At 34.0% G+C, this 20483-nt stretch overlaps 1 protein-coding gene across 1 annotated transcript; it reads left to right on the top strand.

Moving 5' to 3' along the window:
• The first annotated feature begins 8407 nt into the window (after positions 1-8407).
• RLP4 (receptor like protein 4) lies at positions 8408-11718 on the top strand. The gene is made up of 9 exons (XM_079039347.1): positions 8408-8661; positions 9093-10151; positions 10237-10384; positions 10475-10546; positions 10619-10690; positions 10861-10932; positions 11025-11102; positions 11190-11371; positions 11462-11718. The coding sequence occupies exons 1-9, from the start codon at positions 8595-8597 to the stop codon at positions 11593-11595; spliced, it is 1884 nt and encodes a 627-aa protein (XP_078895473.1). The 5' UTR covers positions 8408-8594; the 3' UTR covers positions 11596-11718.
• Positions 11719-20483: the final 8765 nt, after the last annotated feature.

Genomic DNA, 20483 nt, shown 5'->3' with positions numbered 1-20483 from the left:
TGTGTCATTGTCAACTATCGACTATTTTAAGAGCAAATTATGTTAACTCTTTGACTTTTATTGTCATTTAGCCAACTGAAATCATAATCTAGTCAAAACTTTCCTAATTTTGATAAGAGTATACATTTGCGATGAAAAGTGAAAACACAGCATTTTGTTTGGTTTTGTAATTTAACGGCCATTATTATTTCTTTTTGTTCTGCTTTATCACTTTTACTGCTTATTACAGTTTTTTTTTTCTTACATTTTTTAGTTAAAAAGAAAATAATAATAATAATAATAATAATAATAATAATAATAATAATAATAATAATATTATTATTATTATTATTATTATTATCTCAATGCCGTTCTTAATGTCTTATGATCCTATTTTCATACATACAAAAAATGATCCTAATCATAAAAATGAAGAAATGATCATAACCAAAATCACAAGATTTTATGTTGATCTCATTCTATATTGTTGGTCTTTGTTCTATCGAGAAACCTTTAGTCTTGTAAACCTTAAAAAATTTATTGTTTCTGCTAAAAATATCTTATTCAGATCTTAAAAATAGACTTTTCAAATTAAAATAAATGCCAAAATACAGAAAAAACAACCATTTATATATCAGCATTAAGAAAAAGTATTACATTTTGTTTATATACAAAAAAAAAATTCCTTATATTTTTAGTTATCTTTCATATTAATCCAGATATCTGATTTTTTAAAGAAATTATCGGTTGTTTTGTGACATGAAAATTATCTTTTTCATTTTAAGGTTATCATGGAAACAAAAGTAAATGGTGTTATCTTGTATCTAAGGTAAAACATAATAAATAAATCATTCAATCAATGACCATTACTCAAGCAAAAATAAGTGACATAGTTTATTTTTTTTTCCATGTCAACCTAAAAAACGAACAAGTTAAATGTCATGCTATAAAACAACCGGTAAAATCTTCTAAAAAAAATTAATATTTAGATAAATCTGAAAAGTAACTAGAAACATAGAGATTTTTCTACGTATAAACAACATATAAAGAGGTTTTTTGAATGTTGATAGATAAATTGTTGTATTTTATTTATTTATTTATTTATTTATTTTTGCATTTTGCCGTGATATAAAACCCAAGAAAATGGTCTTGTTTACCTTAAAGTCTTAAAGTCAAACATTGTAAATTATAACAAGCCTCGTAGTTGGAACGGAAGTGTAAAAAAAATTCTTATAATTACTTTATCCGTCTCAAAATTATTATCTACGTTTGACTTTTAAAGTCTTTTCACATCAACTTTGACCATAAATAACTTTATTTATATCACATAATTTTTTATGAAACTTATAATAATGAAAATACATTTAAAAAACAATCTATTCATATATCTTACATAAAAATTATATAGCAAAAAATAAATTATTTAAGATCAAAGTTGAACAAAATAGACTTAAAAAGTCAAACGTGGACAATAATTTTGGGACGGAGGAAGTACCAACAAAAATAATTTGTTTTGTCGGAAATGATTGTCACCAACAAAACACACCCTAACATTGTGAGAACTCGTTACCGAAGGCCGACATATATATATATATATATATATATATATATATATATATATATATATATATAAATCTTTGTTGGGGAGGAGTACTTTTAGCTTTTATTTTAAACGAAAATTTTAAATTCAAAATTATTTCATGTAGCTTTTTAGCATTTTAGAACTTTTAGCATTTACATTTTAATTAATTTTATACATTTAAAAGTTAAGAACTACTTTTACCGAACACTTCTATATAAATAAAAGTTTGCAACTATCATCTACTAGCTACCAGCTTCCTATTAGTTTTGCCAAAACATGTCCATAGTTTAACATTTTTTAAAACCAAATATTTTTTCAAAAATCCTTGATGGATGCTCAATCGATAATATGAAAACATAAGCATATACATAAATGTACTAAATCCATAAGCATAGTCTCAATACAATTGTAAACATATAAATCTTCAAAATATATATATATATATATATATATATATATATATATATATATATATATCAATCAAATTCTTATTGTCTTTAATCTTAAGTTACTTTGCTTATTGTTAGCCTAGACACATATCAAAATAGTATGTTAGGCTAAAAGCTTAGTAAGATACACAATATTAGACCCATAATAATATATAATCATCACTGAAAACAAAACATCTCAAGCAAATTTTTAACAATAAGTCACCCTCTCAAACCGACACTCCACATGATCGCTTAACAGCTCAACAAAATTCATCGAAGCATTCCCTAGGCTTTCCTAGGTTTTCTACCTCCCATTACCGTCAATTGTTGAAGAACTCTCCATAATGTCAGTCACCTACTTCATAAATACAATCACATGAAATAAAGCTCAGATAATCCTTCGAATAAAAGACTCTTCCCTACAACGGTTAGACTCAAACGAGAGCTGCACAATAGGGTCAAATCCATTACTCAGAGATTATCCAACCCCTGTCACATGTGACTTGACATATTCACTTAGTAGCTAACTCCCATCACTTAAGAGTTCCACAAAGCACAAAGCAAGCAACATTCGAGTAGTGAAGTCGACTGGCACTAAGACACAATAAAATCAGACGGGTCCTCATACGAAATCTTCAATATATATCTCCCAAAATCTCGGATGTACCTTCGCCATGCCCTCACGCTGGCCCGCCATGAACTGCACCCACTCATGAAACTTCCACCAACCCTACAGCACTTGTGTATGTTAATCATACGTAACATTGGATCCTATAGACAGTCGAATACTCGATTCTACCCTAAGCCCTTCATCAAATAAGAACAAGAAATAAGGCTAAACCAAACATTCTCAAGCTATAGAATCTTAGTTATGTATAACTATGATACATAGATAATGATGTCAATTTCATATAAGGAAGACCCTAGGCTATCAAGCATCATATAATCAAGAAATTCTGTCATGCAAGATCACTAGACTATCACTAGCATGGTGTTCCAACATGTCATAACATAATCTCAAATAACTATGTGGTAATTTGGGGTCTACTTACTGGCTCCGGCTGACCGTACACATCGTATCCTCTTTGATTATTTTGAAAACCATTTGAAAATTGTTTTAAACCCTTTTTCCTTAGTTTGAGACTGGATTCACACAAGTGTTCCTCCAATTCACTCAAACCAAGGCTCTGATACCAACTTGTAACATCCCAAAAAATTACAAAAAATCCATTGTTTCCAAAACATTTTTTTAAAATCATAATCGTTTACAACATAGTTTTCAAAACATTTCCATTATTAGAGTTTTCCCAGAAGTCATAAGTTCCAAAAGCACGAGGATTTGTATGATCGCGCCTTCACCTTGCCATGGTCCACTAAAGTACCTGAAAACCATAAACCAAAACTATAAGCACGAAGCTTAGTGAGTTCCCTCAAAGTACCAACCCCCAAACAAATAGCACACATATAATAATAGTATACGATAGGTCCACAACTAAAAGATTGGATTACCCCTGAACCCAAAGTATGAGTCTGGCTTGCCTATCGAGCCTATAATATGAATCTGGCTAGCCTATCAGGCCCACAACTCATATTTGGCTTGCTCTTGAGCCCACAACATAAGTTTGGCTTACCCCCCGGGGGCCCACAACTTATGTCTGGCTTGCTCCCTAGCCCAATCAATCACTAGACTTGCATACAAATGTTTAGCTCTCAGTATGAGTCTGGCATACCAACCGGTCCTCAACTCGTATCTGGAATGCTACTGAGCCCTCAGTATGACTATGGCATGCCCTACCTGACCCTCAGTTCATATCTGGAATGCTAATGAGCCCTCAGTATCAGTCTGGTATGCCCTTCGCGGCCCTCAACTCATATTTGGATTGCTCTAGGGTTTGTTGGCTACCGTACGGAGCAGTACAACCTCAACCCACCCCAATACACCGACATATACAAATAATAACATATATTGATAATCATACAAACAATGTCATAGGTAATCCTACAGATCTACCGAACCAGCATATCAAACTAGCATGCATATCTATTCCATACTCAGCATATCAACGAATATCAGGTCATCAAACCAATGGGTCGGCCTTGGTTCCTTTAACCCGAAAGTACAGTGAAGAAAACTCACATCTCGATCTGATCCGCAACTGAGAATCTCAGCTCCAACCAATACATATCCATCCAAGTGACTAATATCCATCATAATCCCAAAAATACCAAATACCCTTAAGTTCAAACTTGGTCAAAGTCAAAAGTCAAAGTCAACAATCCATGTTGACCCCAACACGCTGTGTTGACTTACAAACACGTCGTGTTCCTCCCGCATCCAACCAGTCGGGAAAACCCTAGCCAACATGTCGTTTTGTCTTGCAAACACACCGTGTTTTCCAGAGTTCCAGCAGCTTAATCCATTAAGCTGCTTCCTTCGATTCCCAGAGCTCCAAAGCTCAGATCTGGACCAAAATGATACTAAAAAGGATAAAGTTTCCAACTTTATCCTCTGGGACTACTCCAAAGGGTCCAAAACCCATCTACAAGGCTAGAAGATGCAAGGACTTAACCAATAAGCTTTTAATCCATAAAGTTGAAGCCCAATACTTTCCAAAAGAGGTTCTAGCACTAAAACCATCCCAAAGGTCGGTGCTTTATATACATGCATGTCCAATGCATGTCTTGAACCCAAATTAGGTCAACAAAGGGGATTATGAACTAATCTTTATGCATGGCATCAAAACTCATCTATAAGCCAGATCCAACACTCTACAAGGTCACCTTGACTTGGAGATTCATAAAGTTGCAAACTTTATGATATCTAACCATTCCAACTTTCAAGAACAAGAAGCAAAAGGGACAAAACTCAAGATCTAGCAACATGGAATGATAAAAATCAGATCTTGGACACTTACAAAGGTCTAGAAGAAAGCCAAGCTAAAGGATGAGGGACTTGCTTTCTGGATCTTTCTTTCTTCTTCCAACTTCTTCCTTCTTTGGCTCCAAAAACACCATACTAACTCACCAATGAGAGGGAAAAATGATTATGGTTTCCTCAGGACTTAGGGGATGATGGGGGATGAGGGTGAACAAACCCTAGTCTCCACTTTCCTTTAAATATGGAGAAAAACCCGAAAATTAGGGTTTCATATCCAACGACCAACACGCCATGTTCCAGGAGGCAACACGTTGTGTTGGTGCCTCCAACACGCCGTGTCCAATTTCAAAAAGGAGATTTATACCCAAAGTTGATCCTTAAATTACAGATGTTATAACGGGATGAAGTGACAAACCCTTATTTGTTGGGGTGAGGTCAGACATCGAGTTATGGGGAGTACTGAGGTAGTACTCAAGACTACTGAGTTGATACAAAAGATGTATGATTGGTTGCAGACCATGTAGAATCGCCAGAAGATTTATGATGATCGAAGACGTTCAGAGCTCGAGTTTCATTTTGTATATTTTATGCTTTTAAAGGTTTCACCTTGGAAGGGTGTCATCAAGTTTAGGAAGTGGGCCAAGTTGGGCCCCAGATTCATTGGTCCTTTCAGGGTTATCCCCTGGGAGGGAAAAGTTGTGTACGGATTGGATTTACCTTTCAAACTTAGCCAGATACACAACAATTTTCATGTCTCTTAGTTGCGGAAATGTTTTGCAGATGATATCGTAGTGGTGCCCTTAGTCGACATTCAGGTTGATGAGCGCCTGAATTCAGGTTAATGTGTCGTGATTGCCGTTTGTGCTTGTTGTGGCTTCTGTCGTGTGAGTTGTGGCTTGTCCGTCTGAGGCAGATGGTTTTGTGCCATCGAGCGATGACATTGATTTGAGTGTGCTCGTCCCCCCCCTCCCCCCCGGCAGGTGCCTTTCCTGTCATTGCCGCTGTCGAGGGTCGTTTTGAGGTTGTGTAACTTTGAGTACACACCCAGATGGCGCCAAATGGAAATTTAAAACTTAAAAGAGATTATTATAATCCTAAGATGATAATTAAATAAAACTTAGTTATTCAAATAAGGTATGTAAACATGTTCAATGTGATCAACAAGATCTGATTGAAGTCGGTGGTGGGTTTCTAAGCCGTGCAATTATAGAATCATATATGTATGTACTTCTTCCTCATTGGGGAGATCGATATCATGTTCTAACCATATAACAACATATTCATCTATCAATATCATATTGTGTAATATAGGGCAAGCTTACATTATATATTTACACATGTCTTAATACGTAGAATGTGCATGGAGTCTTGTTATGCCCCCAAAGACTTTTTTGTACACCAAAATCATGTTCCATGTCCTTCCTTGTTACTCATTATACAACCTTGAACTGGTTCTTTTTATTGGTAGTTATATGCACAAATGATTTTAGAAAAGTTGTACAACGTAGATATATTCCGTTTGTAAGTTAATACTCATGCTTTCATTCTTCTTCATTTTAAATGGAATGAACGTTTTGGTGATTTTCCAAACACTTACTCATTGAATACTGGTGATCGGTAGAGAACAATTAGGTCAGTGTTGCAATATCTTGAAGATCGCTAGTATAACTCACTGGCGCCACAACTTTTTAGTTATTTGATGATTCTAATTAAGATGAGTAGAGAAAGGGATTAATTTTATCAACATATTTGTTGCACACATATGAATGAGAATTATCAGAAGAAACTATTTGGGTAAAAAGAAAAAAGGGAGTTGGAATGAAATTGGAGATAATGTAGAATGTTTGTATAGTTTTGGAAGTGGTTAATCGTGGTTTATATAGGTAATAAAATAGAAATTAAATAAAAAACTAGTCGTTGAACAGATAGTAAAGAGGATTGAGAACCTGACCACCCCTTGTATTGTTGAAGTCGGGCGGTACCGCCACCATCTTTCGCCAAATAGTGCATAACTAGTGCACCCTTGTTAGGGGTGGTTGACAACGTCTGACTTCCGTGTATGCAGTGTAAAAGCTTTTGAATTTTTTCTTATTATTGTGCAACTACTATTTTTTTTTGTCCGTGCCACACCTAGTATGAAATCTTGCGTCTGACCCTAACCCTTATAAATATACTAGTATATTTATTATTATAGATTATTGTAATATATCTTATATCTTATATGAATATTCATTATAATTTATAAGTTTTGTGGGACTCAAAAGCAAAAAAATACAAAGAATGTTAGATCTTAAGGAATCAAACCAGTGAATCGATTGGGGATGTTAAATAGACAATAACGAATTTAGGTTAATTTTATACATGCCCCATATTGTTTCGTTTATCCTATGAGTGAGCAATGGCATCCAAGATTTACATATGTTGGGGACACAAGTTATTTATCAAATAATTTTTCAGATCGGTCAAACCGATTATAGTTTTTCGGGTTTGGTCAAACCGTTTATTTGACATTTAAAATATTTAAGGGTAGTTAAATGTTATAAAAAACTTAAATTAAGTTTTAGAATGCTTAAATGGGTCAAGTATAATTGGGAAAATTCAAGGTTTACTGTGTTATTTTTCAAGGTATGTGAAAATAAAGGAATTTAAAAAGTGATATATTGTGAAATATAGAGCATAAATAAGGGACCAAAATATAAATGGGTCAAGTATAGTTGGGAAAACTCAAGGGTTTAATGTGTTATTTTTCGAGAAGATAAAAGAACTTAAAATGAGATTATAATATAAGAGACTGAAGGTTTGACTTTTATTTATACCCATATTTTTTTTTTCTGTTATGTGAAAATGACAGTTTTTCCCTTCCTCTTCTCCTCTTTAGAATTGCCCAACTTCCTTCTTCTTTCGCTTTGTGAAGTTGTGCTATTTCCTTTTCATTATTTTCTCTCTGCGTATGTTTTAGTAGCAAGCCAAGAAATGCTGCATTTTTTCTCAATCTTCTCATTATGGAAGCCACATCTATTTTGTGGTTGAGGGCACCATAAGAATTAGTAAGAAAAGTGGATACAATTTTGTGCTCATCTCATGTAAAAAAAAAAAAAAAATTCAGTCATTGGGGGCATGTGCCCCCACTCTCTCCTTACTACATTTACCCCTATGTATACGCCATGATTTAATAGTAATTTATATGAATGGGTAAGGATAAACATAATAATTGCACCCGAAATTTAAGACGCTTGCCCGATCTTGCCATTAAGATTCAATTATATATGATTTACTTATTAATCAAATACATTATTTTGATTTTTGAGATTAAAAAGGAGAAAATTATATACCCAATAGGCAAAAACCGATGTCACAAGAATCTATTAGATATATATTTTCAAAATTACAATTAAAATGAAGTGTATTTTAAGTTTTAACTTTTGCACCATGAATAATATGGTATTTTAACTATATCAATCGCATTAAATCTTGTAATATAAAAATAATTAAAATTTTATGTTATAGGGGGGAATATTAATTAAATCCCTGTCTTCATTTGCAGTCACGTCTACAAGACTCTCTCTCTCTCTCTCTCTCTCTCTCTCTCTCTCTCTACAGAGGCTACCCATTATCTCCCTAGATGCTTAAGGTTCTGAAAGTGGAAAGGATTTAGATTACAGAGTGAGTTTGAGAAAGAGAACGTTCAAAGTGCAAGATTGGAAAAGGATTAGAGACGACGATTATGAGGCCAGTGTCACTGCTCATCTTCCTCCTTGTTTGCCTAGCAGCTTTCACACCTTCTTACCAAGGTTTCCTTGATTACATTCTTCTACTTTGGAGTTCTATGTCATAAATCACTAACTTCTTGCTACTTGTTTGTCTGCTAATTTTGCTAGGTTTAGTATATTTCGTCCCAATTTTGAGCTTTTGGATCGATTCGTTTTGGCCTTTTATGCCTAAATTTGGTCGTATCCGATGCGAATCAATAAATTAGGAACTTATCAGTAATCGTTAGATTGTGAGGGTGAGATCAGATGAGAGATTTGAATCATTGTAAAGTTTGGGTAGTTTCAATTTCCAACTAAACATTTATTGGCCAGCAAACAAATTCGCTGAAAAAACCGAGTCAAAGATTTGGGATTGCTTTGTGTTAAACAGCAAAACAAACATAAATTTCTTCTGTATTACATTACACTGGCTTTGATTCTAATCTCTACTATTTGACTTTCCATGAATGCAGCACCATATGCTCTGAGAATAAGCTGCGGAGCTCGCAACGACGTCCACACACCACCAACAAATACATTTTGGTACAGAGATTTCGGATACAGTGGAGGAATACTCGCTAATGCAACTCGTCCAAGCTACATCACTCCTCCTCTCACCACACTTCGCTATTTCCCCTTATCTTCGGGTCCTGAAAATTGCTACCACATAGAGAGAGTCCCTCATGGCCATTATTCAGTTAGAGTCTTCTTCGGATTGGTCAAAGATCCCACTTTTGACAACGAACCTTTGTTTGATGTATCTGTAGAAGGAACCCTAGTTTACTCCCTATCATCAGGTTGGAGTAACCATGATGATGAACAAGCTTTCGTTGAGGCTCTAGTATTCCTTGAAGATGGAACTGCTTCAATTTGCTTCCACAGCACTGGTCATGGAGATCCAGCTGTACTTTCAATCGAAGTTCTTCAAGTTGGCAACAATGCATATAACTTTGGTTCAGATTGGGGTAGAGGAACACTCTTAAGAACTCATAAAAGACTCAGTTGTGGTGCTAAAAATCCAAAATTTGATGTGGATTACAGTGGAAACCACTGGGGTGGAGACAGATTCTGGAATTCAATCACTACTTTTGGTCAAAACTCTGATAAACCTTTGACCACAAAAAATAGCATCAAGTTATCCCCAAATCTACCAAACTATTATCCAGAAGCTCTTTATCAAACAGCACTTGTTAGCACTGATAATCAGCCTGATTTAACATACACAATGGATGTGGATCCAAACAGGAATTACTCAGTTTGGTTGCATTTTGCAGAGATTGATCCTTCAGTCACAGGAGAAGGACAACGAGTTTTTGACATCATCATAAATGGTGATAACATATTTCAAGAAATCGATATTGTGAAAATGAGTGGAGATATTAACAGTGCTATTGTGATAAACACAACAGTCCCTGTTAGTGGGAGGAGTTTGACAATAACTTTGCAACTTGTAAAAGGAACTCACACCATAATCAATGCTATAGAGATCTTTGAAATTGTCAGAGCTGAAGCCAAAACTTCAATTGATGAAGGTAAGTACTTTTAAACCATTTGTTTGAATTCAAAAAAGGGTTTTTTCTTATGAAGTGAAAATTCTTTCTTTCTGTTATGTTGTAGTAAAAGCTTTGCAGAAATTGAAAAGTGCATTAGGTCTTCCTCTTCGATTCAGTTGGAATGGTGATCCTTGTGTTCCACAGCAGCATCCATGGAGTGGAGTAGATTGTCAATTTGATAATGCTAAAATTAAATGGTTCATTGATGGATTGTAAGTTTTTCTTATCAAATCTTTCTAGTTTTATTCTGATTTCTGAATATATTATGTTGAATTGTAATTGATTTTTGATTGTGATATCAGAGGTCTTGATAACCAAGGTTTAAGAGGATTCTTACCTGATGACATATCTAAGCTCACTCATCTACAAAATATGTAAGTTGAAAGATTAATCTGCTGTGAAAAATGAAGTCTTATTAATCAGTAAATTTTGTTGTGAATTTGAAGGAACCTGAGTGGAAATAGCATCCAGGGGGAGATTCCTTCTTCACTTGGAAAAATTACTAGTCTTGAAGTATTGTGAGTATAATTTATTCTCATTTGAATAAAATATGAAAAATGAGTATTTGATTTGTTTGATAATATATATATATATATATATATATATATATATATATATATATATATATATATATTTAAGTTATGAAATGCTTAAATAAAAGATATTATTTTTGTTGTATATACAACAGGGATCTTTCATACAATTTGTTTAATGGATCCATTCCTGAAAGCCTTGGAGGTTTAACATCAGTTCGAATATTGTAAGAATTAATAAGATTCTTTTCTCTAACAATAAATATACAATTATATAAAACATATTAATTATACTTTTAACAAAATTTGCTTTAATTAGGAATTTGAATAGCAACTCCCTATCAGGAAGAGTCCCAGCTGCATTAGGAGGAAGGCTTTTACACAGAGCGAGTTTCAAGTATGTTTTCATAAATAACTTTAAATTTTTTTTAAAAAAATACTTAATTATTTATTTACTAATTGTGGGTTATTTGGTATTTTACAGTTTTACTGATAACAAAGGTCTTTGTGGGATACCTGGATTACAAACATGTGGGCCCCACCTTTCTGGTGGAGCAAAGATTGGAATCGCATTAGGGGCATGCGCAGGGCTTCTATTGATCGCTACTTGTTTGACTTGTTGGTGGAAAAGGCGTCAGAACATTCTTCGGACTCAACAAATTGCAGGTAATTAATTATTTACTGAGGTAAGTTTTATAGAATATAAATTTGATTTCTGTTTTTTTTTTATTTAAAAAAAAAAAAAAAAAAAAACAGCAAGAGGAGCTCCTTATGCAAAAGCAAGGACTCATTTCTCACGGGATGTGCAATTAGCGAGACATAATAACAATAATGGCGGTCATGAACATGCGAGGACTGCAGCCGAAAATGGGCCAATCCTGCTTTCTTGATAGTTTAATTACACATTACAATTTACATGGGGTGTTAACTGTTAAGTAAACACAAAATCAATTACTTTAATAGATTGATTGTATATTATTTTTATTTGTTAGTGGAAATTGTTTTTTTTTTAACGAAGAGTGATATGTGAAAAGTGAAATTATCACCACTTTATCTTGTCCACATTAATTGCCAACCCAACTTATGTAAGGGAAGGAAAGGGAAGCCCACAACCTTTGTTGGGAAACTGATAAAATGCTCATATTTAGTAGTTTTTACTTTTTACTGCAACAAACAATTACCGATTCTTGAATTTTTAAATTTGTTTTGAATTTTATTATTTTTTTTTTCCTGCTTTAAAGAATACTGATGCATGTCGTATCTAGCTGATAAGTTAATTTATTTTTCGAGTTTTTTTTAAAATTGTTATGTCTGGTAAGCTAAAAAGTAGTTTATAATCTAACATTTTAATTTATTTTTTAAATATACATTTTAATTAATTGTAGAAACATATTTTTTTAAATGTTTTTTATATAATTTTATATCTTTCAGCTAGTTTTACTAAATATTATTTTTTACTAGTTATTTTTTCCGCTAACTAATAGTTTTTTATTTAACTATTTGTTTTTTAGTTAACAACTAATTTTTCAATTGGTTCGTTAAATATAGCATGATAGTATTACATTTTTACACAGGGCTCATCAAACATTTTAGGGTTATTTTTCATGATGACGAAGACACAAATGACATTCATCTTTTTTGCACATACGATCAAAAGTGAATCCATGTCCGCACATGACAAAAGATTATATATATATATATATATATATATATATATATATATATATATATATATATATATATATATATATATATATTAAAAAAGACCTGAGAAAAATGATGAGAAGCTTGAATCAAATTTAGTACAAAGTTTAAGTTTCTTTTATTTTTTTTCTAAAAAATATTCCAAAATTAAGAGTAGATTCAATCGATAACCATTGGTTTTGTAAAAAAAACACTGAGAAATGGACATTTGATGCTTATAACATTTTTATTTTTTTAATTATTTTTACTATTTTTATATTTTTACGTTTGTAAAATCTAAACCCGATTCCAAACGGACCTGTAAATTTGTGTTTTGTAGGCCATATTCTTCTAACGGACCTGTGTACTCTGCCAGGCATTTTAGTGTAATGCTAGGGGAGCAAATTTACTTAGGAACTATCAAAGGGCCAATGGCCTAGCGGTAAGGAGTGGTCCTCTCATAGGAGAGGTCATGAGTTCAAGTCTCTCCTAAAGACATATATGGTTATTTAGGAGTAGGTTAGTTAATTTGCCGTTTAAAAAAAATGTACTTAGGAACTATTCATCACCACTAAATTGACATATATAGATATTATAATATTAAACATATTTATTTTTATCCCTTTTTTAATAATAAAAACGCATTATTTATAATATTAAAATATGTTTGTGTGTGTTAATTTTTAATGTAATATTGGAGTTGAAAATAATTTAGTGGGATTTTTTACATAAAAAATGGGGTGATTTAGCCTTAGAGTTGGTCTATATGAAGCTTATTTTTATTGTAAAATGGTTTGTTGAATATTCCTATTATATATAAACTTAAAAAAATTATTTTCTTGAACACTTATGCTTTATATTTTGCGATATGGCTTTTTGAATTTTTTATTTTCCGAAATTACATCGTTTTATTCATTTTGCAATTCCTCTTATGAAATATATTATGAAAATTGAGTAATGTAACCCTTACAAATGATCTAGTTGACATAAATTACCATTTTTTTTAAAATAACCACGTTCCCCGGACACATTGTTTTGGAGAGCACTCCAGAATTTCGGAGTACGGTTCCGAACCATCGTTCCGGAATACAGTTTCCTAATTTTTTTTTTTGCATGTAACATGTGGTTTTTCTTTTACAATAAATTTTGATTTTATATAATATATAAGTTTTGCTTTTATAAAATGCATATATTTTGGTTTGATCAAATATAAAATGCAATTAAAATCAATAAACAACTAATAAATACATAAACTAAATAAATGATGTGTTTTTAGGTCATATTACAAATACGATGTTTAAATTATCTTTTTCATTGTACCCCAAAAAATTACCGCTAGTCGTTTTCGAGAACCAAACCTCATGGACCGGTTTTACCCTCTACAGAAATCGATTTCCCGGTGATCAACGCCTTTAGGAACCAACACAAAAATACCTCACAATCCCCTCTGCTGTCAATCTGTAGTGGTACATCAGGGGCCTTTTACAGGGCCATCTTGAAGCTCTAAAGTGGGACTGAATGAGTTGGTTCGGTACCCTAGTAGTTAACTCTCACTAGCAGTTTGTAGATGCGGGTCGTCATACCTATAAATCAACCCTCATTTTCTGAACAGTATCTGCCCCACCAATGACTATCGTATATAGTCATTTTGAATGTATTCAAATCCAAAGAACCCAAAAACCAATAAGCTGGTGGTATGTTGATTGGGATGTAAAGCTACAAAAAAATGTTAGAAAAAATAAATTAGTATATAAATACTTAGCTAATGTAATCCAAACAAAATTATACCGTATCATAGTCTACCCAAGTTGGGTAAACGGATCCGTCAGCCATGTCACTCTAGTCATATGTAGTATGTACTAGTGTTGAAAGTTGACAACATAACCGTCCACCAAGCATCATCCGCTCTACGCTCTAGCAGCAATGATATCTACATCAAGATGTGCTGCTAATTAATTTTTTTTGTATTAAAATAAGTATTCTTATTAGAAGTAATAAACAAATAATTATATTACTTACATCACATGACAACCATACTCCATGACTATATGCATATAACCGTGTCCAAAACTCAAGTGCAACAAAACCGGTCAAATAATTATGAGAAAAAAACAGCGAACCATCCCGTTCTTTATATACAATGTGTGCGGTAAGATCTACAAGATTGTCCAATGGTACTGGTTGTTGCCGTGTAACACCTTTCCTCTTCATTTGTATCTATGGCCACTTATACCATATGAACATAAATTTTTGGCGTTTCGAACACCTAAAAGGTGCTTGCACCGGTGTTTTGTATTCATCCTGCAGAATCTCTTTTACATACGACGAGTGAATAACCATAGACGGCTGCTCAGGGCCGACATTCAGCGGATGTTCAGGGCCGACATTCAACGACTTTTCGGGGGTGCTTAAGATATAATCATGCTCCCATAACTCATTTCCATTGTTGTATCCCTGTATGGTTCAATAATGTATACTTGTAAACGATGCTAAAACATAACGACCATAAACGATGAAATAATTAAAAATGTACCTCCATCCCCTTTGAGGTACCAACATCATCTTTAGGAGTCTTATTGATAAGCTTTAGAACCATGGATAAAGTATCCCCATGCTCTGCTAAACGCTCCTCCTGAGACCGCATTTGCTTTCGACATTCACAAACCTCATTTTTCAATTGACCGGCCTCGTTATGCAAATCACTAATAATATGTTCCTTGTTAATTGATGGGTTAGCGGTCGACGATGGTGGTGGTGACGGGTGAGATGGATCATCTATCCGTTCATTCTTTTCTCGATGCTCATGGATAGGGGAGTTTTTGGGTGATGGTGTTAGGAAAGATGCCATGTGAACTTTAGTGTCGGGAAAATCAGGGCGATCAATCCACGCCAATCTAACAATCCACCATTCAGCACGCATCTCATCTTCAAGTGTTCATTCTTGTCCACACCTTATTAGCACTATAAATTCTTTTGGTGTTCAATTTGTATCCTTTGGTATTCCATCGTGTGGAATCGTCTTCTTACTTTATCGATCATATAACACCTCCCAGATACTGCTCCTTCATCGTTAAGCTTTCACACCTTAGTGTCTTATTTCTTCTATCACCCTCATCACGTTCTTTACAAAACTTAACTTTTTATCACAAATCACAGAACTTGTAAGTAGAGCTTTCAAAGTTCCTCCCATTAAACTGTTCATCATGGTAATCTAGTACTTTAGGGTAAGGTACTCTCATAGACTCGCCATCATCACTTTTAATTTCCCTTATTTTCATGCTTCGAGGCAGTCTTCATCTTGGTTATCTTCCTCTTAGGCTCGAGAAATACCTACATGTATCTTACACTATTCTTCTTTCCTTGTCGTGATTTCACTTACCAGTCTAGTGCATTATGTTAATGCACCAGTGCTTGCCTTTTACTAGTGTCCAGGTGTCACCAGGACACCCTTCTTCCACAGTTACTATCACACTTGAAACTTGATAACGTTGTCATTTAGTCGCCAACTCCTTAGGATCCCAAAAGATCATACTGACTCATCATTATCATGCCCCTTCCTAAGCTGTCTCGGTCGCGCTTTCTTGTACCATCTCACTTTGATCATCATATCACCCTTTCGCCAACTTAGGCATTGGCTCGCCTTCCCGTGTGAACGATCACATCAAATCATTACCACTCATCAAGGATGGAATTTATGATTCCATTCCATTCCTGTCTCAATCAGCTTGCTTGTAATTTGAAGTTCTCACTCCTATGTAATATTACAAGCTTATCCCAAATAACCAACTTCTACTAATTACTTAGCCATAAACTTGGAATTCCATTTCTTGTCCTATTTTTGAATTTTACCAAAAGTCAAGTATACCCATTTTAGCTAATTGTTTGTTAATAATTTAATAGCTTAATTCGTTTCATTCCTTGGTGTTTCTAACTCACTACCAATAGAAATAAAAGAGTACAAACTCACTTTTGAGCATCTATCAAATGTACACCAAGAAATTTTCATTTTCATACTAATTGTTTGACTTTGACAGAAAAGTCAAAGTTGTCAAAAATTTCCCATTATCCATTAATCATGTTTTAAACTCCTTCATGACTCTTATCTAACACTAGATATGCATTTAGTAAGTCTTCAACTCGCTCGAAATTCTTACCACATTTCACAAAACCCCTCCATGGTTCCACAAAGTTCGTGTATGTATCACACGTTTATAATAGTACGGGCCCTATACTATTATAACCACATCCTACATAACCGACCTTGACTTCACCACTTTGGAGATTTTGATCCATTGGTTTAAGTTGTCCATTACTCACTCTAAAAGAACACAATGTAGCATTCTACATGTATATCTAACTTATCTAGAGTCTTATAAACATCTAGCATGGTATTTCCTTTTTAACATATGTTTCAAGAGAATCTATCTAAGGCATAGTAATCATATACTCATTCACACTTTCCATAACCAAAGTCTAAGCGTAGGATTGGAATGATCCAATCCTAATTCGCTTAAACTATGGCTCTGATACCAAACTGTAACACCCAAAAAATTTCAAACTTTAAAATGTTATGGTTTTAAAAACATTCAGGTATTAATCCACATTTAACAAAAACCCCACAAAAACCTTTATAAATAAGAACACTGGGTGCTACCATTAAGCGTCAATAAATCCATAGCAAGCAAATAAGAATTAAATCAATACAAAATAATAAGGAACTTATCAAGTTCCACTCCATTCTCTATAACTTGACTTCTAACTTCCATCTATTACCCTCTCTCCTTAAAGATAACCTGAGATACATGACATTAAAAAATAAACGTAAGACGATAATGTCTCGTGAACTACGTGGATTATTAACCCAAAACATTTATCATATTTTTGCCAAAAACATTTCATCTTTACAAAACATAGTTTTAGACCATAAAACATTTTCAAGCATTTTCAAGGAAAACTCATTTCATACAAGTCATAATTATCATTTCATATCTTATCATTTCAGTTCCTTTCATTTCATTTCAAAAGCCATATTTACATGTTTCATTTTCTTTTATCATTAAGGGCTAATTTTGGTATTAAACTGTTGCTATTTTTATACTTAGGATCTACGTCCAATAAACGAACCACTCCCAAGTCTAGACCAAGGTAGAAAGAACAAATTAATCCACCAAGGAATCATATCCATCAGGACATCTATCTCGCGAAGGGGAGGTGCCACCCCGATAGATTCCTCTAGTGCCTCTTACGAGGTATCATGGCCCGGGCAGTTTTCATTTCATTACCTTCCAATTATTTTCGTTACTTTCCATTCCTTTTCATTATTTTACATTTCTTTTCATTAGTTTCCATGCTTTACACATTTCATACATTAGTATCATAAAATCATTTCAAAAGTAAAGCATCTATATTTCAAAACATTTCAAACATATTTTCAAAACATTCGATCTTCCAAAACGTTCTTTTCTTTCAAAAACATCCTTTCCTTTAAGGCACTCTTTCAAAATACCACTTCCAAAAAAAAACATTTGACGCTTTCGTTTCAAAACATTTCATATATCAAATCATTGCATTTGATTATCATACAATCATTTTGCCATGTACCCCCAAAGTGGGAAAAATGCCAACACGTACTCACCTCAATCACACATAGGTTAGCTAGTGCTCTTCTAGTTCCTTTCCATAAAGCAATCCTCTTGAAACACTACCTACACCATATATGGACATAAGTCATTAAAATGACCAAAATACCCCTCAAAGGTTCAAATACTAAATTTTATTGCTTCGTACTATTCCTCGTGCAAAAATATGAATGTAGGAAAAAAGTGTGCGTAAATCCGAGTCCGTATGCAAAAGTTATGAAGGAAACAAGAAAATCTCCAAATCAGGGATTTACGCGGGCCGTGTAAATGAAAGCTTGCATTTACACGGGCCGTGTTTTCATGTCTAGACACACCCAAAACTCTATTTTCTCATAATAACACCCTACTTTGCATAGTTCTTGAAGACCCTTTTTCCATTCACTTTGTACCATTTATTTAGGTTCTCACACATGTATAGGAGGTGTTTTATTATCTTAAAACACTCCACTTAATCCATTAAGTGTTCATTGAAACCGTTAGATCATGATGATCCTAAAGTGTTTAAAAGAAGGGTAAACTATTCCAAATCTCACAAGACTTGTTCCCAACTTATTAAACACTCAAATAAATGTTATCAAACACATAAAACCTTAATTAATCTCATTGTAAGTACATAAACTAACCATGGAATCCTCAATTCTATTCCATGTTTCCCTAATTGCCCTTTAGGCTAAAACAATCACTAGAACCACTTATAGCTCAAGAGATTCTTCATGTTTATATTCTACTTCCATCTCTAAAGTGTAAATTAATGTTCATCAATGTCATTCACTTGCATATGTCAATTATCATACAGTTATCCCTAGATTTCCCAAAATACCCTTATGGAAAGTTATTCCATATATCGATCTAGGAATCAAGAAACACCTCATGTTTAGAATTCAAATCATTCTAATAACATTCATTCATGGTTATGAACTTCATTTGTTTAACAATTATACCAAATTGCATAAAATCCATTGGTGTCCTCATATATTTCCCAAAGTCACTTAAAGTTCATGTTTGTGCTTGATTCTACCATCATGGATGAATTTGAGCATTCCAATTGGTTTTATTGCTATCAAATACCATCTAGGTCATAGAATCCAATCTCATTTCACCATCACTTGCAATATCCCCAATTTGGGTTTTCTAGGGTTCATGGAGCTTTTTACCCAAATCATCAAATCCATCAATAGGATGATTGGATTGAGATTAGAACCATGGAAACCAATCAAGGGAGCTTAGAAAACCAAACCCTAATCATTAAACCCAATCAAATCCGACATTGGGGGTTTATCCCCTTCATCAATACGGATTTTAAGCTAAACGGGGAGGAGATTTTTACCTTGCAAGCCTTGAATCCTTCTCTCCTTTGCTTGGTTGCTTAATTCACCACTTGAATCACACCCTAGATGGAAGGTAGAAGAAGAATCACCATTAGAAGCTCTCTAGAATGCTTCATACGTATATGGAAGAGAAATGAGGAGAGTTTTCATCTTATTTCTCTATTTTTCACATTTAGTCCCTCTAATTTTCCATTTTTGTCAAAAATGGTCCATTCTTCCAATATATGTGACTTTTATTTGAGACTAGACATCCTAAGTCCCTCTCCATCCATTACATAACTTTTGTAGTCATTTCCTTTAGTTGAGTCAACCCTTGGTCAAACATAATTTTCCAATTTGGCACTTTTGGTCCCTTAACTCTAAAATGTTAACATTTTAACCTTTAACTTTCTAAGATTTATATCAACTAATGATATGGTTATCATTTTAATGACTTAATTATGTAAATCATCCTTTATTCAATTACTTAATTAATTTAAGAATATTATCTTAAATTTTAGGATGTTACATAGGTATCCCAGCTACCACCGAAGTCTAGAACACATGCCCGCCACATATCGTCCAAAGTATGGATGGTCCGCTCGCTTTGACCATCCGTCTATGGGTGAAAAGCGGTGATAAAGTGCAGATGAGTACCCAACTCGTCGTGAAACTTCTTCCTGAATCTGGAAGTAACCGCACGTCTTTGTCTAAAATCATGGAGACTGGCACTCCGTGCCGAGCTACCACCTCTCGGATGTAGATATCGACTAGCTTCTCGGCCGAGATGCTCTCCTGGATCGCTATGAAATGGGAACTCCTTGTTAACCAATCCACGATGAGCCAGATCGAATCCACTCCCCATGCGGTCCTGGGAAGCTTTGTGATGAAATTCATAGTAATATCTTCCCATTTCCACATAGGGATGTCCAACAGCTGCGTCTTGCCGTGAGGCCGCTGGTGCTCTGCCTTGACCTTCCTGCAAGTGAAGCACCTCTCAACATACTAGGATACATCCCGCTTGATGAAGGGCCACCAGTAATCAGGAAGAAGATCTCTGTACATCTTCATCACCCCGGGATGAATAGAAAACCTGGATTTGTGTGCCTCGTCCATCAGCACCTGGTGCACACCTCCATGATACGAGAC

Source organism: Lactuca serriola, chromosome 4 (genome assembly GCF_051521515.1).
Source record: "Lactuca serriola cultivar US96UC23 chromosome 4, Lser_US96UC23_V15, whole genome shotgun sequence".
Taxonomy (NCBI): Eukaryota; Viridiplantae; Streptophyta; class Magnoliopsida; order Asterales; family Asteraceae; genus Lactuca; species Lactuca serriola.
The sequence above is the reverse complement of the archived record's forward strand: the minus strand, read 5'-3'. Positions and strand labels throughout refer to the sequence as shown.